Below are 22,227 nucleotides of genomic sequence, written 5' to 3'. Positions count from 1 at the left end.
GCTCAAGAAAAGCCTCGCAGATACTTCCTTAAAAGCCGTGCAGCTGCTTCTTGTAAAGCCTCATGCTAGTTCCTTTCTTCTATAAATAGAGAAGAGTTCAGTTCATTATGTACATTAGGTTGAAGTTGAATAATATACCAGTCTCTCTCTATATTTTGTTTTTGGTGTATTTACTTTATTATCTTTCTTTTATAACACATTATCAACATGAGACTCTACCACCTCGAGCAAATACTTTGAAAGTATCAATGGTACAAATTTTCTTTACTAAATAATGACAATTTTTTCTAAACTTGAATATGTGGACCTGGATATATCGGGCAAAAACTACATGTCTTTAGTGCTTGATGGAGCTCAATCATTATCGGGTCCTATTGTCACGCCCCAAACCTGAAGGGACGTGGCCGGCACCCGGTACCATACTCGACCCGAGCGTACCACTCTGTAATTGTGAACTCTAGAGGAATAACCCTCAACCTAGGCCGATGAGGCCATATTCTGAATCATCTGAAAATATCGTCTGTCTCATCTAAGGGGTAAATATCGTCTGCCGCCGTGAACATCTACTGTTATACAAACTATACAGGACTTGTCTACAAGCCTCTAGAGATAGTTGAACTGTATCATGTGTGTGTGTGTGTGTGTGTGTGTGTGTGTGTGTGCGCGCGCGCTCCATCCCCATAAAAAACTAGTCAAAATAATATATTGCACGCTACTTACACATCACCTACTGAGGAGGTCTAACTACTTGTCTATCTGAACCTGCAGGCATGAAATGCAGCTCCCCCGGCAAAACGAACGTCAGTACGAAATAATGTACCGAGTATGTAAGGCAATAGAATAACTGAAAGCTGAAACTGAACTAATAATATAATAATGAAAAGTAATCGGGAGTCAAAGTTGATATGAAGATATGCTTACCTGCTGATACTGACTCAACTCTCTTAATATAGTAAGTAAAATAGTTGGTTGGCCTTATAAGGCTCGGTACGTGTAATTGCTCGCTCATAGGCACTCAGTCTTACTAGGCTCGGTATCTAAATCACTGCTCGGCCACAATAGGCTTAGTATATAAATCATCGCTCCGCTATTCTAGGCTCGCTCATAGGCACTCAGCCACAGTAGGCTCAGTATATAGGCTCGATATATAACTTACCATCTGATTATAGGTTGCCCAATAAGGGTGCTGCTCACCAATTATAACTCAGTGGTGATGAAAATATTGTAATACTGTATATATAAACTCGTTTCTCTCTCGAAGACAATACTTAACTGAATATAAAGTTCTAGTAAGGAAGAATATTATAATTTATGAGACTAGGATAATGTACATAAATTCAGGAATATGAACTTCTCTTTTATGTCTCGTTATCAAATATGTTTAGTTACGGGATCATGCCAAAATGAAGGAAAGGTTTATCCTTAACATATCTTTGTCGTTTACTTAATGAGTCAATGTATATATTCCCGAGGACTTCAATCTATATTAAGACAGTAAAACTTGTAGTAAATGCCATAGAAGGACTTACAAACATGCTTCTAAGCTAGTAGGTCACTTATAGAAAATCGGACAACATTTCCTCTATAGAATTCTACTTCCATCTAACTCAAACCAACACCAAAACAATAGTATGTCACTTATAGAAAATCGGACAACATTTCCGCTATAGAATTCCAGTTCCATCTAACTCAAGCCAACACCAAAACAAAAGGAACAACATTAACAATAATTTATCCAAGATATTCCAACAAAATCAGATTAAAACCTAGCTCAAAACCCTTGCAAAACAGTACACACGCACAAACACCTTACTTTTCACTTCCAATCTCAAGTTTCATATGTTGTTTTCATCGATTCACTTGATAAACATATAGACATGCATAACAACAGATACCATATCATAATAAAGTTATTTTCCACAATATCTAGCCTTAACAATGTATATATATAGCGTTAAAACAATCCAACAAAAGATAACAACATCTCTTTCCCTTTCAAGTGCTATCTTGTAATCTTTCACTCCAACACCACAAACAACATGTCATTAAGCTTAAAAACAGCCAACAGGATGTTAAACATACCTTATGAAGTAGATAAAATTATAACCCTAAGCTTAACTTATCTCACCATCATCCTTACACACATCACAATACCATAGATGGGCTATTCTTCACCTTTAGCTAACTTTGATGTTGGGTTATGCTGTACTTTTTTGGAATTTGTTTGGAGTCTTAGGGGAACTATTTGGGTGGGTTTGGAGAATGTGAGGATTGAAGGAAGTCTAAAAATGAGCAAAGATCATCCCCAAAACGAGATAAAAATAGGTGAAGGTCGGCCACCGACCAACTGGGTCCCATAGGGGGCTGCCTGCGCAGGATCACAAAAACGTGAATACCTCTATACTTAGATGTCGTATCGACAAAATATTTATTGAGTTGGAATATAGACTTGTATATATTCAATTTTGTGGTTGGATCACCCCGTAAATCCAAGTATATTGAGAGAAAAGCTCAGTGACATTAGACCTAGTGTTTTAGTAAATTTATGAACGTATCTTACGACAACTTTTGTTGACTTTTGTTTTATAACTTGTTTGAATTCAAAACTTAAAATACGAATATTATACAATTAAAATAACTTATAAAATCACCTTCTTATCATGTTAATCACCCTAGTCTCACCCAAAGAGTACGTGTTATAACATTTCACACTTACTAACTTTCGACGAAACTTATTTTCTTCAATTCGTTCAGCTTCTAAACCTTCCAACCCTCTTGGTACTTTTTGTTCATGATCTTAAATATTTGTAACCTCCAAGGTAACACGATTAACTTACTTTATATACTTTCAAATATGATCTCATTTCTGAGCTTACATCAGTTGACTTACGACGTACTTTTACGTACGAAAACATGGGGTGTGACATCATTCCCCCTTTTGGACCATTCGTCCTCGAATGTTGACTGATGCGCTTATCAGCCTCCAACCCTCACGATACTTCCTTAACACCTGTTTTAACTCACCATTATCTTTTTAAAGGTACTTAAACTCTACGCCTTATATTGATTCAGTTAAGACACATTCCAACAATGAAAATACGGGGTGTAACATCCTTCCCCCTTAGGAATATTCGTCCTCGAATGTTAAATCTTAGATACTTTCAAAATTTCTCCAGAGTCTCCTTTATACACTGGACTAAAACCATCCTGCACGCAGCTAAGAAACATACCATACATGCCACACATGGCCAATGTCTATAAATAGTAACACTTGGTCTCACACAGCCGCCAATCATAGGTACTACAAGTAAAAAATAAGAGCTCACCTCACGACCTACTGTTTTGACTCGGGTTGTGCTGTAATATCCCATTTCGAGCCATATCTTTAGTTTAAAATAGGTGGGGGTATTTAGATTTCATCTCCTCTACGGCCTCCCACGTCATTTCTTCAATGGTCTTATTTTTCGATAATACATTCACAGAGGCTACCTTTTTGGTCCTCAACCTAAAGATCTGTCGATCTAAGATAACCACTGGAATCTCCTTGTAGGATAGATCCTCTGTAATCTATACATCATCAGTGGGAACCACTCGGGTAAGACCCCCAATGCACTTCCGCAACATAGATACGTTGAAACCGGATGGACGGACTCCAATTCTTGAGGCAATTCAAGCTCATAAGCTACTCTGCTTATCCGTCGAATGACTTTGTAAGGCCCCATATATTTCGGGCTACGCTCGTCTTTCTTACCGGATCTCATAACGGCTTGCTTAGGCGACATCGTTAGGATTACCCAGTCGTCTATAACTTACCATACGTTTGTACTTTAGGAATTTTTATTTTACGACCTTGGCCATCGCATAATTTTCTTTATTTTGATGCTCTTATAATCAATTTCAATCCTCACCTTGGATCTCATAGTTCTCGCTTTACTTTTCTTAAGCTTAGTTATCAAATTAGTACTTATAACATTGCTATTCAACCCTTCTGCCGCACCTTGTATATAGATTTACATATATATTTTCTCCGCTTGAGTAGTGAGTGATTTAGGATAGGCTTCAACTTCTCAACCTCGTACGTAAAAGTACGTTATAAGTCAACTGATGTAAGCTCGGAAATGAGATAATCTTTGAAAGTATATAAAGTAAGTTAATCATGTTACCTTGGAGGTCACAAATATTTAAGGTCATGAACAACAAGTATCAGGAGGGTTGGAAGGTTTAGAAACAAAACTAATTGAAGAAAATAAGTTTCGCCGAAAGTCGGCAAGTTGGAAATGTTGTAACCCATACTTTTGGGGTGATACTGGGGTTCTTAACATGCTAATAAGGTGATTTTATGAGTTGTTTTAGACGTATAATATTCACATGTTAAGTTTTGAAGTCAAACAAGTTGTAAAACCAAAAGCGACGAAAGTTGTCGCAGGGTACGTTCATAATTTTACTGAAATTTGGGCCAAATGTCACTGAGCTTTTTGTTTAATGTACTTGGATTTACGGAGTGATCCAACCACCAAATTTAATATCTACGAGTCTAGATTCCAGCGCATTAAACCGTTCATTGATACGACATCAGAGTATAGAGATATTCGCATTTTTGCGAGACTGCGGATGCAGCCCCTATGGGACCCACTTGGTCGGTGGCCGACCTTCACCTATTTTTATCTCGTTTTTTGGGATGTGATTTGCTCATTTTTTTTACCTCCTTCCATCCTCACACTCTCCAAACCCTCTTGTGATGACCCAAAAGGTCACCTTATGTTTTAGAACTCGAATCTACGCTCTTAAGCCTTAAAAATCTCATTTTTACCCTCCTCGATTTGCGTGCGCAGTCCGGGCAGATTTCCCGAAAGCTTTTATGTCGAAAACTAATAAAAATAAGAATTTTTGCCTTAAAAGTTAATTTTAGTTGACTTCGGTCAACAATTTTGACAAACGGGCCTGGATCCGTGCTTTGACGGTCCCGGTAGATCCGTATCGAGTTATGGGACCTGGACGTATGCCCGGAACCGAATTCGGAGATCCCTAGCTTGCGTTATGAATTTTTTATTAAAATTAAAAGTTTAGAAATTATTTATTTTTAAGAATTGATTGATATTTGGCATTGTTAGTATCGGGTCCGTATTTTGGTTCCGGAGCCCGGTACAGGTTCATTTACAGTCAAATTTGATATGAAATTGTTGTGGAGTTTTAAATGTCGAACTTGAAAGCATGCCTACCTTTTTATGATGGAAAGTATTGTACATGGACTTAACTGTGAAGCTCGTCACTACTTTTAGTTCTTTATTTATTATTGTTACCTGCTGAGTTAGTTGTACTCATACTACACCCTGCACTTTGTGTGCAGATCCAGGTGATCCCGGACACAGTGGGTGTTGATTATTTCACACGGTTGATTTTCCGGAGATTCAGAGATAGCTGCCATGTTTCGCAGACCTTGTCTCTCCTTCCCTATCCTTTTGTTTATTGTATTTGGTCTCAGATTATTATAGACTGTATTTTCCATACTTGTAATGTATAGATGCTCATGTACTCAGTGACACCAGGTTTTGAGAGTGTTTGTATTGGGATTTGCGAGATTTTTGGTATTATATTTAAACATCTAATTTTCAAACTTAAAGGAAATCATGGGTTATTGATGTTGTCGTCTTGCCTAGTATTGAGATAGGCGCCATCACGACAGGTTAAATTTTTGGGTCATGACAATTAATTGAAAATATCAGATCAAGAGGCATGATATTGTTAGTAATAAGAACAAATAGTGTACCAGCAACGATTTTATTATGAGGTCGTACAACTCACTTTAAATTTGATATACCTCTTCAAATAACTGAAATAACCATTACAAATATATCAAAGCAGAGCAATAGTGCAAAATTTATAAAGAAAGAAAAAGTGATAATATGGGATGAAGTGCTTTTAGCTAAGTATCAAACGATCGAAATAATCGCCCAGAGTTTTAGAGATATATTGGATATCAACGAACCATTGATGGAAAAGTAATAGTTTGGGAGGTGATTTGTGTCAAGTACGATCAGTAGTTCCAAAATTGACTAAAGCAGAAACTGTAAAAGTTAGCTTGCCAAAATTATACTTATGACCTCAAATGAAAAATATCCAAATGATAAAAAAATATAAAAGTAAGAACAAATCCAACATTCAGTGACTTCTTGAGTCGTATCGGAAACGACGAAGAGCATCCAATAAACGATGATTTGTTTCTTCTAGAACACTTGGTTATCAACCACAATTGTAATAGTAGTGTATTTAATAAGGAAACTATTTGTGCAAATTACATGATAGAAATTAAAGAGTTATCTTAGCTAGCAGAAATGAATATGTTGATCAACTAAATAAAAGGTTGATTGCTAAGTTTTATGATAAAAATAAAATATTTTTCAGTTTTGACTCAGCAGAAGATGATACCAACAATTACTATAAAGAAGAATACTTAAATATTTTAATACCAATAACACCAAATGACCTTTTACCGTACATGTTTGTTGTCAAGTTCATTATTTCTTACGTATGTTAGTGTCACCATATATGTAATGACCCAAATGATCATTTTAACTTTTAGAACCCCGTTCTCTAAAATAAAACTCCCCGTATGTACTTTTAATGATTTATCACTTGCGGGGATGGTTGATTCGGGACTGGAAGTGTTCGGGTCGAAATCGGAATACTTGATTTCTTAAGTTGGCCTTAAAGTGCTAAGTTTGACTTCGGTCAACATTTTGAGAAAATGACCCCGGAATCGGGATTTAACGGGGAGTTGACTTTTCGATATCGGGGTCGGAATCCAGTTCCAAAATTTTGCATAGATCCGTTATGTCATTTATGACTTGTGTGCAAAATTTGAGGTCAATCAGACTTGATTTGATAGGTTTCGGTATCGAATGTAGAAGTTGGAAATCTTAAGTTTCATTAAGCTTGAAGTGGAGGATGATTTGTGGTTTTAGCGTTGTTTGGTGTGATTTGAGGGTTCAACTAATTTCGAATGATGTTTTGGGACTTTTTGGTATATTTGGTTGAGGACCCGAGGGGCTCGGGTGAGTTTCGGATGGCTAACGGATCATTTTTGGCTTTTGGGAGATTGTTGATAGCTGTTGGAATTTTCCTCTGATTTCCTTATACGCGATCGTTTAAGTTCGTCTGCGATCGCGTAAGGTAATTTGGGAAGCTGGAAATTTGTTCTATGCGATCGCGCAGGCAAGTCCGCGATTGCGTAGGTTGGGCCAGTCTGTGCATCACGATCGCGTGGCATTGTTTGCGATCGCGTAGGGGAAACTGGAGAGGAAGTTGGGCCACGCGTTTGCTCTATGCGATCGCGTGAAAAGAGATGCGATCGCGTAGAGTTGGAACCTTGAGCATCGCGATCGCGTGGCATTGTTTGCGATCGCGTAGGGTTATTTTCTGTGCTGTAAAATTTGTGCTACGCGATCGCGTGAGGAAGTTCGCGATCGCATAGAAGGAATCACTAGGCAGAGAGTTTAAGTTCTGAAAATGGGACTTCGTCCCATTTTCCATTTTTAATAATTTGGAGCTTGGATTTGGACGATTTTTGGGTGATTTTCAGAGAAAACAACGGGGTAAGTATTCTTAACTCAATATTGGTTAAATTACCCGAATCCATCACTATTTTTATCATTTAATTGGTGAACTAAGTTGAAAAAGTTTGAAAATCCTCTTGGATAAATTTATGGATTTGAGGGCCCAATTGTTATCGATATGGGTAGACTCGTGGTTGAATGGGTGTTCATATTTTGTAACCTTCGCCGGTTCCGAACGTTATATTTTGAGTTAATTTTGGATTTTTATTGAAAAATATAGTATTTTCTTATGGAATTGATTCCTATAATATTTAGTGATTGTATCGAATTATTTTGGCTAGATTCGAGCCACACAGAGTTGGATAATCGTGGAAAAGGCCTTCTAGTGGATTAAATTGGAGAAAATTGAGGTAAGTCTCTTGTCTAATCTTGTGAGGGAAAAATTACCCCATATGTGATTAAATTAATAATTGTTGTTAATTGTGGGGGCTACGTACGCATGAGGTGATGAGAGTCCGTGTGTACGCACGAGGTGATGAGAGTCCGTGCGTAGCAACTATTTATGATAAAGTCCGGGTAGTTTAGGACTCAAATCATGAATTACTTGTGTAAATTGTATTCTTTACTTAATTAAATTATTTGATATATATTGTGAATTGTTAGGGAAGATATTAAAAGATGAAAATCTCATATGCTTAATTTTCTGTTTAAATTAATTAATTGTTAAAAGAAATTGTTCATTCTCCCGAATTTATCTTATAATAAATATACTCTCCTTCCGAAGGTACATAAGAAAATGTCCTCCTTTCTTGTGTAGCGGGCCGAACGCCTTGGCAGGATAGATGCATCTATGGATCGCGCCGCACGTCCCTCGGCAGTGTACATGACACTCTGGATCGGGTCGTACGACCTCGGCAGAAATCGTGCCTAATAATAATAATTACACGATACTTTGATAGTTTATTGCAGCTTGTAAAGCTAATTGATATATCGGAAATTTATTGGAATTGAAGGAATTTAATTAATATATTAAGAATTGTTGCATTTGAAGGAATTTAATTATTTCTGCTGGTTAAAGCAAATCATTGTAAATTCTATAAATCATGTTGATCTAGATATTGCTATCTTTATTTTATATATTATTATTAACTCTTAGTGAGTGTCAAAGTCGGCCATCTCGTCTCTACCACTTCAAGATTAGGCTTGATACTTACTGGGTGTACGTTGTTTACGTACTCATGCTACACTTGCTGCACTTTTTGTGCAGGATCTGAGGCAGGTACTAGTGGAGGACCTATCATCGTACATCCACGTTATCCAGAGGTGTAGTGGTGAGCTGTCTTGCTGGGCCATTCTGTAGCTACCAGTGCCTCTCCTTGTATTTTTATTTTGACAGTATTTGGGGTTTTGTATTATCTACTAGATGCTCATATATTTGTGACACCAGGTCTTGGCACATACATTGGTAGAATTTGGAATTGTATTATTTTCTTGAATTTAAGTTAATCAGTATCTTTTCTAATTTCTTGAATATTGCTAGTAAAATAATAAAATTACTCAGAAAATTATTCTGAAAATAATTGATATATGTTTAATTTATTTGTTGGATTTTCTAGTTCTAGTGTTGGGCGTCATCACGACCTATAGGTGAAATTGGGCCGTGACAACATGGTATCAGAGCACTAGGTTCACGTAGGTCTCACAGGTTATGAGCAGACCTAATAGAGTCTTGCGGATCGGTAAGGAGACGTCTGTACTTATCTTCGAAAGGCTATAGGGTGTTAGGAAACTACCTTTCTTCATATTCCATCGTGCAATTGATGTAGTACTAAATATCCTTCTCTTATTCTCTCATAGATGGTGAGAACGCGCTCTAATGAGGTTCCAGACCAGGGAAGAGGCTACTCCCCCAGTTGCTAGAGGCCGAGGGAGGGCTCCAGCCCATGGTAGAGGGAGAGGATGTCCCAGGACTGTTCTAGTTATATCGCCAGTGGGTCCAACAGAGAATCCCATTATTGAGGAACAGGGTGAGGTGCCTGTGGTAGAGCCAGCTCCGGTGGATTTCACATCTGTACTGGGATTTCAGGATGTCATGGGTCGTATGTTGTGGTTCATGGACAATATGACTCAGGCCGGTTTATTTCCCGCAGACCCAGCCACATCTCAGGTGGGCGGGGGAGCACAGACCCCTATCACACAGGCTCATGGATAGGCAGCTGCTGCATATCAGACCCAGGGTGCACTACCCGTGGGTGGAGCCCAGCCAGTGGCAGCAGCTACACCTGAACCCAGGCCAGCTGCAGCCGATGATCCTCAGAAATTATTGGACAGATGGACTAGACTACATCCTCCTGTCTTTGGGGGTGAGCGACATGAGGATCCCCAGGATTTCATTGATCGGTGCAAAGATAGACTGTACAACATGAGGATATTGGAGTCTCATGGGGTAGACTTTGCTACTTTTCAGCTAGAGGGCAGAGTCCGTAGATGGTGGCAGTCTTATGTTCTTGGCAGACCAGCAGATTCTCCTCCCATGACTTGGGACAGGTTCACCCGTATTTTCCTGGACATGTATATTCCACCCTCTCAGAGGGAAGAGTTGAGGTTTCAGTATGAGCAACTCCAGCAGGGTCAGATGTCAGTGACTAATTATGAGGCGAGGTTTTCTAAGTTATCTCGCCATACACTTATGATACTCTTTACTGAGGCGGAGAGAGTGCGGAGGTTTGTTGCGGGTTTACATACTGGTATTCAGGCCACTATGGCTCGAGAGGTTGAGATGGGTACTTCTTATGAGCTAGTCGTGGAGATAGCCCACAAAATTGAGAGTGTACGTCAGCTGAGCCAAGAGCAGGTTATGAGAGATAGGCGGTTCAGGTATTCTGGAGTGTTTAGAGGTGCTCCGTCTGGAGGCAGAGGTCAGTTCGTTAGAGGGCAGTCCAGCAAGCCCCCATATCCAGCACCACCACCTCCTCGAGATGCTCCAGTGCGACCCTATCTCAGTGCTATACCAGAGAGTTCTTATCGCCCACCAGCTATTCAGGGTCCTCCCAGTGGGTATTTAGTTCCCCAGGGCCAGACTCTTAGTCAGTAGCGAATCGCATCGAAGAGTTGTTACGAGTGCGGGGATCTCAGTCACATACGGAGATTCTGCCCCAGGCTTCAGGGTAAACTAGTACAACAGGGTCAGTAGCCTATGATTACCAAACCAGTTGCTCCACCAGTTGTCCGACCACCAAGAGGTAGAGGACAGGTGGGTAGGGTCCGTCCTAGAGGTGGAGGTCAGACAGGCGGAGGCCAGCCAGTTGGCGCTCCAGCTCTGTTCTATGCTTTTCTGGCCAGGCGAGATGCAGAGGCCTCAGATGCCATGATTACAGGTATTATTTATGTTTGCGGCAAAGATGCCTCAGTATTATTTGATCTAGGATCTACGTATTTATTTGTGTCATCTCTATTTGTTCCATTCCTATGTGTTTCCCGTGAGTCCTTGAGTACTCTTGTTTATGTGTCCACTCTTGTGGGCGATTCTGTTGTTGTGAACCGGATCTACCCGTCCTGTATTATTACATTCTGTGGTTATGAAAGTAGAGCAAATATCCTATTGCTTGAGATGACCGATTTTGAAATTATTCTGGGCATGGACTGGTTATCTCCATATCATGTTATTCTAGATTATCATGCCAAGATTGTTACTTTGGCTATTCCAGCATTGCCTAAGCTGGAGTGGAAGGGTTCGTCTGTTAGTTCATTTAATCGAGTTATTTCTTTTATAAAGGTTCAACACCTAGTTGAGATGGGTTATTTGGCTTATCTAGCTTTCAACACCTAGTTGAGATGGGTTATTTGGCTTATCTAGCCTATGTTTGGGATACTACTGCAGAGACTCCGGCTATTGATTCAGCCTGTAGTTCGAGAGTTCTCCGATGTATTTCATTCAGATCTTCCAGGTATGCCACCTGATCGTGATATTGATTTATGTATTGACTTGGCTCCAGATACCCAACCTATATCTATCCCACCGTATCTCATAGCTCCGAAAAAATTGAAAGAATTGAAAGAACAGCTTGAGGAGTTACTAGCCAAAGGGTTCGTCAGACCGAGTGTATCGCCTTGGGGTGCACCGTTATTATTTGTGAAGAAGAAGGATGGAACAATGCGGATGTGTATTGATTATCGCCAATTGAACAAGGTCACTATTAAGAACAAGTACCTGTTTCCACGTATTAATGATCTATTTGACTAGTTGTAGGGTGCTAGGGTGTTCTCTAAGATCGACTTGAGGTCGGGGTACCATCAGTTGAAGATTCAGGATCCGAATGTTCCGAAGACTGCTTTTCGGACTAGATATGGTCATTATGAGTTTCTGGTGATGTCCTTCGGTTTAACTAACGCCCCAGCAGCATTTATGGATCTAATGAATATGGTATTCAGGCCATATATTGATTCGTTTGTCATTGTCTTCATTGATGACATTTTGATCTACTCGCGCAGTAAGGAGGAGCATGAGCAGCATATGAGAGTAGTGCTTCAGACGTTGCGAGAACAAAAGCTATATGCTAAGTTCTCCAAATATCAGTTCTGGCTAGAGTCTGTAGCATTTTTGGGGCATATTGTATCGGGCGAGGGTATTAAGGTTGATCCCAAAAAGATTGAGGCAGTTCAAAATTGGCATCGTCCCACTTCGGCGACTGAGATCAGGAGTTTTCTGGGTTCAACAGGTTATTATCGTCGGTTCGTGGAGGGTTTTTTGTCTATTGCAGCACCTTTGACCAAATTAACCCAGAAGGCTGCTCCGTCCCGATGGTCCGATGATTGTGAGGCGAGCTTTCAGAAGCTCAAGACAACATTGACTACAGCAACAGTATTAGTGTTTCCTTCCGGTTCGGGGATGTATACAGTGTATTGTGACGCTTCACGCGTTGGTTTGGGTTGTGTATTAATACAGGAAGGGCGAGTTATTGCATATGCTTCATGTTAGCTGAAGCCCCACGAGAAGAATTATCCGGTACATGATTTGGAGTTAGCTGCAATTGTCCACGCTCTAAAGATTTGGAGGCATTATCTTTATGAGGTGTCTTGTGAAGTTTACACTGATCATCGCAGTTTGTAGCATTTGTTCAAGCAGAGGGACCTAAGTTTGAGGCACCGCAGATGGCTTGAGTTACTAAAAGATTATGATATTAATATTATGTATCATCCGGGCAAAGCAAATGTGGTTGCAGACACCTTGAGTAGAAAGGCGGAGAGTATGGGTAGTTTGGTTTTCATTTCAGCAGAGGAGAGGCCATTGGCTTCAGATATTCAGTCCTTGGCCAACAAACTTGTGCGTCTGGATATTTCAGGGCCCAGCCGAGTTCTTGCATGTGTTGTAGCTCAGTCTTCACTATTTGAACAGATCAAGGCTTGCCAGTATGATGATCCACACTTAATGGTTCTTCGAGAAACAATATTACGGGGTGGTGCCAAGAAAGTTACTATTAGCGCGGATGGTGTTCTGTGACTCCAGGATCGTCTATATGTTCCTAATATGGATGGACTGAGGAAGAAGATCCTAGAGAAAGCACACAGTTTTCGGTATTCTATTTATCCAGGTGTTACGAAGATGTATCGTGACCTGAGGCGGCATTATTAGTGGCAACGAATGAAAAAGGACATTGTTGAGCATGTAGCTAGGTGTCTAAATTGTCAGCAAGTTAATTATGAGCACCAGTGACCAGGTGGCCTACTTCAGCAGATGACTATACCGGAGGGGAAATGGGAACGCATCACTATGGACTTTGTAGTTGGGTTGTCGCGAATATTGTGGAAGTTTGATGCAGTTTGGGTCATTGTCGACAGGTGGACCAAGTCGACACACTTTATTCCTGTTGTGACTACGTACACTTCAGAGAGGTTGGCCCAGATATATATATTCAGGAGATAGTTTGGTTGCACGGTGTGCCAATTTCTATCATATCAGATAGAGGCCCTCAGTTTAGTTCACATTTTTGGAGGGCAGTACAGAGTGAATTAGGGATCCGTGTAGAGCTCAGCACAACCTTTCATCCGCAGACTGACGGGCAGTCAAAGCAGACAATTCAGATTTTAGAGGATATGCTTAGGGCATGTGTGATTGACTTTGGAGGTCAGTGGGATTGTTTCTTGCCTTTGGCCGAGTTTTCTTATAATAACAGTTACCAATCCAGCATCGAGATGGCTCCATTTGAGGCTTTATATGGTCGGCGATGCCGTTCGCCCATTGGATGGTTTGAGCCCGGTGAGGCTAAATTATATGGTACTGATTTGGTGAAAGATGCCTTGGAAAAGGTAAAGTTGATTCAGGAGCGACTTCGTACAGCACAGTCCAGACAGAAGAGTTACACGGATCAGAAAGCACGTGATTTATCATTTATGGTGGGTGAAAAAGTTCTTTTGAAAGTTTCGCCGATGAAGGGAATCATGAGACTTGGGAAAAGAAAATTGAGCCCAAGGTTTATAGGCCCATTTGAGGTGTTGAGACGAGTTGGGGAGGTTGCTTATGAGCTTGCCTTGCCTCCCAATCTATTAGGAGTTCATCCGATTTTCCATGTATCTATGCTCCGGAAGTATCATGCCGACCTATCACATATGTTAGACTTCAACACAGTTCAACTATATAATAGTTTGGGCTATGAAGAACAAGTTGCCATTGTTAATAAATAGGTTCGCCAATTGAGGTCCAAGAGGATTTCTGTAGTAAAAGTCCAGTGGAGGGGCCAACCAGTCGAGGAAGTGACTTGTTGATAGCTGCTGGAATTTTCCTCTGATTTCCTTATACGCGATCACGTAGGGTAATTTGGGAAGCTGGAAATTTCTTCTATGCGATCAAATGGGCAAGTTCGCGATCGCGTAGGTTGGTCCAGTTTGTGCATCGCGATCGCGTGGCATTGTTTGCGATCGCGTAGGGGAAACTGGAGAGGAAGTTGGGCCACGCGTTTGCTCTATGCGATCGCGTGAAGAGAGATGCGATCGCGTAGAGTTGGAACCTTGAGCATCGCGATCGCGTGGCATTGTTTGCGATCGCGTAGGGTTATTTTCTGTACTGTAAAATTTGTGCTACGCGATTGGGTGAGGAAGTTCGCGATCGCATAGAAGGAATCACTAGGCAGAGAGTTTAAGTTCTGAAATTTTTTCCATTTTTAACGATTTGGAGCTCGGATTTGGACGAGTTTTGGGAGATTTTCAGAGAAAACAACGGGGTAAGTGTTCTTAACTCAATATTGGTTAAATTACCCGAATCCATCACTGTTTTTATCATTTAATTGGTGAATTAAGTTGAAAAAGTTTGAAAACCCTTTTGGATAAATTTGAGGATTTGAGGGCCCAATTGTTATCGGAATTTAGTAATTTTGGTATGGGTAGACTCGTGGTTGAGTGCGCGTTCATATTTCGTAACTTTTGTTGATTTTCGAGACGTGGGCCCCACAAGCTATATTTTGAGTTAATTTCGAATTTTTATTGAAAAATATAGAATTTTCTTATGGAATTGATTCCTATAATTTTTAGTGATTGTATCAAATTATTTTGGCTAGATTCGAGCCACACAAAGTTGGATTATCGTGGAAAAGGCCTTCTAGTGGATTAAATTGGAGAAAATTGAGGTAAGTCTCTTGTCTAATCTTGTGAGGGGGAAATTATCTCATATGTGATTAAATTAATAATTGTTGTTAATTGTGGGGGCTACGTACGCACGAGGTGACGAGAGTCCGTGCGTAACTACTATTAATGCTAAAGTTCGGGTAGTTTAGGACTCAAAAGCATGAATTACTTGTGTAAATTATATTCTTTACTTAATTAAATTAATTAATATATATATATATATATATATATATATATATATATATATATATATATATATATATATATATATATATATATTGTAAATTGTTAGGGAAGATATTAAAAGATGAAAATCTCATATGCTTAATTTTCTGTTTAAATTAATTAATTGTTAAAAGAGATTGTTCATCCTCTCGAATTGATCTCATAATAAATATACTCTCCTTCCGGAGGTACATAAGAAAATGTCCTCCTTTCTTGTGGAGCGGGCCGAACGACTCGGCATGATAGATGCATCTATGAATTGTGCCGCACGTCCCTCGGCAGTGTACACGACACTCTGAATCGGGTCGTACGACCTCAGCAGAAATCGTGCCTAATAATAATAATTACACGATACTTTGATAGTTTATTGCAGCTTGTAAAGCTAATTGATAAATTAGAAATTTATTGGAATTGAAGGAATTTAATTAATATATTGAGAATTGTTGCATTTGAAGGAATTTAATTATTTTTGTTAGTTAAAGAAAATCATTGTAAATTCTATAAATCATGTTGATCTAGTTATTGCTATCTTTATTTTATTTATTATTATTGACTCTTAGTGAGTGTCAAAGTCGGCCATCTCGTCTCTACCACTTCGAGATTAGGCTTGATAGTTACTGGGTACACATTGTTTACGTGCTCATGCTACACTTGCTGCACTTTTTGTGCAGGATCTGAGGCAGGTACTAGTGGAGGACCTATCATCGTACATCCACGTTATCCAGAGGCGTAGTGGTGAGCTATCTTGCTGGGCCATTCTGTAGCTACCAGTGCCTCTCCTTGTATTTTCATTCTGTCTATTTTTATTTCAGACAGTATTTGGGGTTTTGTATTATCTACTAGATGCTCATACACATGTGACACCAGGTCTTGACACACACATTGGTAGAATTTGAAATTGTATTATTTTCTTGGATTTAAGTTAATCGGTATCTTTTTTAATTTCTTGAATATTGCTAGTAAAATAATAAAATTACTTAGAAAATTATTCTGAAAATAATTGATATATGTTTAATTTATTTGTTGGCTTGCCTAGCTGTAGTGTTGGGCGTCATCACGACCTATAGGTAAAATTAGGTCGTGACAATATATATATAATAGACTAAGTTAAAATTGATTTTCCATTACATATAGGTTGATTTTAAAGAAAAATATGTTCCGTCATGCTACTGAAAACTTAGATCCGCTGAATAGCTTATGTAATAGTACACATATGGTATATAGAAGTTTTGACAATAACGTCATACATGCAGAACTTATGATACTAATCAATGTGCTTCTAAGTATGTGTTTATCCCCGAATTTAACTTTCGTCTTCCGAAACTAAAGAATATCCGTTTAAATTGTGTGTGAAAATAATTTTCAGTATGTTTATGTCTTGTAGTTATAATAAATAAAGTACAAGGACAAACATCCTAAATATTGGACTATAATTACCGCAATATGTTTTCTCGCGCGAACAACTGTATGTTGCACTTTCAAGAGAGATATCAATATCGGCAACAAGAGTTCTGGTTATGGCAGAGTAACCAAAGAATTATAAGGAAACATATACAAAAAACAAAACACCGTCTACAAAGAAGTGTTCCCTAAGATACCATCACATTAAGAAGTGTTCCATAAGGTACCATCACATTAGATACCTTTAAACTATAATACATAATTATCTACTTAACATGACTAAATTTGATCATTTATGTAAGTTTTGATGATGTCCTTTCATTTTGAATTCACGTATTATGCTAATGCAATAATATTTTTTGGCATTTAGATGATTGTTGTAGTATTATATATAAAATTTCTCTTATTAATTACTCCCTCCACTCATTACTTGTCCACTATTGACTTTGCACACTCCTTAAGAAATAATAAATAAAGTGCATAATTTACCATGATACTCATATTAATTGGTGTATAGTCTTTTAATGAATTTAGAAAATGATTTGAAATGAGTAATTAATGTTAAGGGCAAAGTAGAAAAAATAAATTATTTTTCTCTCGATATGCGAAAAGTGACAAGTAAAAATAAAAATTAATTTTTAAAATACGTGACAATTAAAAGTAAATGGAGGGAATAAAATTTATTATTCCTTCATATAAATAAATATTTAAATCACCATGTGACATTATTAACGTGCAACGCACGTTTATAGATACTAGTACTATATTAAAAGTACGAAGGCCCTTAGCGGTATGTCGTTCGCCTTTTTTATCCTTTAAAGATAAATTTCGCACTAGTCGAAAGTGTAATTTAAGTTTTTCCAAAATTTTTAGAAATTTAAATTAACTAAAATTTTAGTACTTATTAAATCCTTCCATGTTTTGAACTCCTATGCAATTAGTCCTAACATATAGGGCTCACGCAAGATTAGAATTTGCTCTGTTGACCAATGATATCATCTTTGTGTCCAAAGTTTAAGAGAAACCGTATTTAACTTATAGACAAATTCTATTGTAAATGAATTGTCATCATTTCTTTTTCTAATTATTTCAACAAATGATAATTTTTTATAGCAAGAAATTCCTTAGCGAAATATTGTTCATTTTTTTTACCTTTTAAAAATAGCTTTCACATCGGACAAAATAGTTATTAAATTATTTTCCTAAATTTTAAAAATTTAAAATCAACTAAAATTTTGAATATTAAATCCTTTTATATTTGAACTGTTATGCTATAGTCATAATATATAGATAAGCATGAAGAAAAAAATAAAATATTTTCCATAAAGAATACTTGAGGCTCACCAAGATGCAATTTGCTTCGTTGACCAATATTGAAAGAAGAAAGATATCATCATTTGTTTCCTAATTTTAATTTAAAAAAAAACATATTCAACTTATAATTGAAATCTATCTTTACGAGTTTCATCATTTTTTTAATTATTTCAACAAATGATAATTTTCGATATTTTTATATATTTAATTATTTTTTGTAAAATATTAAGCCAACATTAGTAATTTTTAGACGTTATCACTTATTAATTTTTTTATGAGCTATAAGCCAACATCTTTATTCCCAAAAGACCAAAAGATTTAATTTGAACTAATTTTATTTGAGAAATCTTATTATTTGTTTTTTTAGGTCACAAATATATTAGTGATTTTCATAAAATATTCTCCCCGAAGTCCTCATAAATCACAATTATGTATCTGAAGACTTCTATGGCCAAGATTTCTTCGCTAAATGGGATCAACATTTGTCTTTTTAATAGCTTATACATCTTTTAACTTTTATTTTACAAGCCAATCACATTATTTAATAATATTTTATATATTTTAAAATAGTATATTCATTGGTATTGGCAAGGGAAAGACAATGTTTTCTAAATTCGGTTTATAGAAAAGAGGAGGAAAAAAGAAAAATTACTTTACCTTTGGCCTTGCTTGTTAAACATCAAAATATTTACCTTCCCTCACCACTTTTGAAATTTAATAATCTCAGAACAAAAGAGGACACATTTCCTCCACTTTCTACTTCATTTTACAGTTCTTTCCGTTTTTCTTCTTCCAAATAAACAAGGTATAATTTGAAACCAATATCACATTATTCCCAAAAAATAAAAGCTTCCTCTGTATTTTTCCTATTGGAGAATTTTCTTTTTTTTTTCCCCTTGTTTTTCCGTTGGGAAGGGGTGGGTGGAGGAGGATGAGTTCAATGAGTAATGGAACAAAATCATAATGAGAAGTTGAGAACAATCATATGCTTAACTGTTCTCCAAAATAAACAGGTTGATGAAATCATTCAACAAAACAATTGACATTACAAAATGTATCCCAATAATATTTTCCCAGTTCTTCAATCTAGAATAATAATTATAAACAATAATTTTACATGAATATCAATTAAGAGATATTAAACACACCACTGAACTCCAAAAGATTACCTTTGATACTAATGACTTCAGAGGTAGTATTCATAAAACCTTTAGAAACTCAATCAAATCAGATCAACTAATGACTTTAGAGGCAAGGGAAATGACTACTCTACACATACCTCCTATAACCATAGTATTCTGAGAAAGATTCCAACTTTACACATTTAGGAAGCGCTTAGCTAATTAAATAGAATGCTCCATTAAGTTGTTAGATTCTTGCAACCTTTGGAACATCGACGGGGAACTGATGAATCTCATCCATCCAAGGATTCTTCTCCTCGGCTGGATTTATCGTTCTCAAAGCCTGCCAAACAGCACTGTTACACTTGAATCCCGAACCAAATGCTATCTGCCAAGTTCGGTCTCCTCTCTTGATCCTTCCCTTGGCTTCCGAGTAGGCCAATTCATACCAAAGGGAACTGCTTGAAGTGTTCCCAAATCGATACAGTGTCATTCTCGAGGGCTCCATATTCCAATCAGAAAGCTGCAGGTTTTTCTCTATTTCATCCAATACAGCTCTCCCACCGGCATGAATGCAGAAATGCTCAAACGCCAACTTAAAATCGGGGATATAAGGCCTAATCTTCATCTTCAGTATCTTCCTTCCCACCAATGTTGCGAAGAAAAGAAACTGCTCGGACATAGGAAGCACAAGAGGACCCAACGTAGTGATGTTGGTTTTCAAAGCATCACCGGCTACTGCCATCAGCTCCTTCGACAGAGAGACTCCGACTTTTCCATCAGAATCTTCCATTTGGTAAACACAAGTAAAGCACTTATCATCAGAACCCTTGTGAGTTCTGACAGTATGGACCAGCTGGTACTTTGATCTTCGATCGGATCTTTTGTTCGAGAGCAACACCGCAGCACCTCCCATCCGGAATAAGCAATTCGGTAGGAGCATGGACTTCTCATTACCAAAATACCAATTCAAAGTGATGTTTTCCATGCTAAGAACCAAGGCATAAGTGTTGGGGTGAACTTGAAGAAGATCTTTCGCAAGATCAATCGAGATCAAACCAGCACTACAACCCATTCCACCAAGATTGTAGCTGATAATGTTTCCCCGAAACTTGTAATGGTTGATAATCATCGCAGACAAAGAGGGGGTCGGGTTAAACAAGCTGCAATTCACTACTAAAATTCCAATATCCTTAGGTTTAACAGAGGTTTTAGCAAGAAGCTCGTCGATGGCTCCAAACATAACAGCCTCGGCTTCTTTTCTTGCTTCTGCCATACAAGGATTTGGCGGTACCTGAGTCACTGCTTCGGGGAGGTAAGTTAAATCACCAAGACCAGACCTCTCAACAATTTTCCTTTGAAACTCAAGGTTTTCGTTAGAAAACGTTCCAACGGACTTAGACATATCCAAGAAATTCTCCCTTGTGCATTTCCTTGCATCTATCGGTTTATAGCACGAGAAATCGACAAGGTAGACAGGGCGAGGACGGGTAAAGAAATAGAGAGTAGACAAGAAGACCAAAAGGGTGGAGCAAATGACAACAGATATGAGATTAAACCTAAGTTGATCCCAAAGAACATAAAGGTCATTGAGTGAGAATGTAGAGAGTTGAGCAGCAGTGAGAACAACTAGAGGCGACAAAAACAGATACATTCCATGTGTAATGAGGTAATGGTATCCAAGTTTAACATACTTCAGCTTCACAGATTGTTTAAAATCAGGAAGCTTTCTTGAAATAGAAGGTGGATTTAGTGGTGTTTCTGTCTTAGTTTCACTCATCTTGATGAAAATTTGACAACCCAAAATCAACAATTCAAGGGCAGTCCAGTTTCTCTAAACAAGATTGTGACAATATTTAAGGTCAACGGCTATCTAAAGAATGGTTGACTTTCCCCAAAACTTCAGTTTTGTAGGAGCAATCAAGTTTTTACAACAAAGATTGAGTTTTTACAACATCCTAACTTCCTAAGGATTTAACAAACAAAGGAGCAACAATATTCAAGAATAAGTACCATTTCACAAGAAAATCTCACAGGAAAAACAGCCCAAATTCAAAGAACCTCCTGTAGAAAAGAACAAACAAACATCAGTCTGATTAAATGTACAACAGCTAAAGTTTCACTCAGTTACAATATCCAACCAAAACGAAAAACAAAACATAGACAAATATCACAATTTTAAGCAGGGAGGAAAAGAAGAAAAACCCATCTCAAGACAACCATTTTTGGAACTAAAAAGCTGAGAAAATTCAATTTAAGACAAGTCTTTTTTTTTTTTGGGGGTTTGTGGGGGGGGGGGGGGAGGAAATTTAAAGACAAGAGTCAAGATCAGGAAAACAAACCTTGATCAGTGCAGAATACAAGGAACCTACCCTTCCGGAGTGAAGGATTGTCCCCCACAACTGCACTATGCTTGAGAGGGAGGAGATAGAAGATGGTTTTGAAGTAGGTATAATCAGATAATTTATAGGAAACGAGTCAAAATTTGGATTTGCATTTAAAAGGATAAAAACGTTGATTCCGTAGTGGGGTCCTATTTTGGTCGCCAGTTTTTCACTTGTTCATCTGCTCTCTTCAGTCAGCTTCACCCACAGTACTAACATATGGAGTAGTATCAAACTCTTTACTAGTGGACCCACTCATGTGATTACAAGTGCAGGTCTTGGAAAAGAAAAAGACGAGAAAATTCAATGGACGTTTGTTGCGATTACGTTCGCATTTCCGTAAGGATTGGGCAGTTAGAAATTAGCAAGCAAGCAGTAGTTTCTACTTTCTTGCGAACGTGTCTAAAACTGTGTTGGTGGGGAAGGGACAGCTATGCATTAATTGACTCCTTGAATCTAGAAGAAAAAGCTCAAATTATGTTAACTCATTTCGGTGGTACGAAATTTAAGAAAAATAAAATAAAATTTGAACATATGATATAAAATTAGACACATATATTTTGTGTAGTTATAAATTATTATATAAAAGTAAATTATTTTTAAATATGAAAA

At 37.9% G+C, this 22,227-nt stretch overlaps 1 protein-coding gene across 1 annotated transcript; it reads right to left on the bottom strand.

Moving 5' to 3' along the window:
* Positions 1 to 19,109: 19,109 nt before the first annotated feature.
* Positions 19,110 to 21,993, bottom strand: LOC107820032 (3-ketoacyl-CoA synthase 11). The gene is made up of 2 exons (XM_016646237.2): positions 21,574 to 21,993; positions 19,110 to 21,295 (listed from the first exon to the last, which is right to left on the bottom strand). The coding sequence occupies exon 2, from the start codon at positions 21,009 to 21,011 to the stop codon at positions 19,479 to 19,481; it is 1,533 nt and encodes a 510-aa protein (XP_016501723.1). The 5' UTR covers positions 21,012 to 21,295; positions 21,574 to 21,993; the 3' UTR covers positions 19,110 to 19,478.
* Between the last annotated feature and the right edge of the window lie 234 nt (positions 21,994 to 22,227).

The sequence above is a fragment of the Nicotiana tabacum genome, chromosome 23 (assembly GCF_000715075.1).
Source record: "Nicotiana tabacum cultivar K326 chromosome 23, ASM71507v2, whole genome shotgun sequence".
Lineage (NCBI taxonomy): Eukaryota > Viridiplantae > Streptophyta > Magnoliopsida > Solanales > Solanaceae > Nicotiana > Nicotiana tabacum.
The sequence above is the reverse complement of the archived record's forward strand: the minus strand, read 5'-3'. Positions and strand labels throughout refer to the sequence as shown.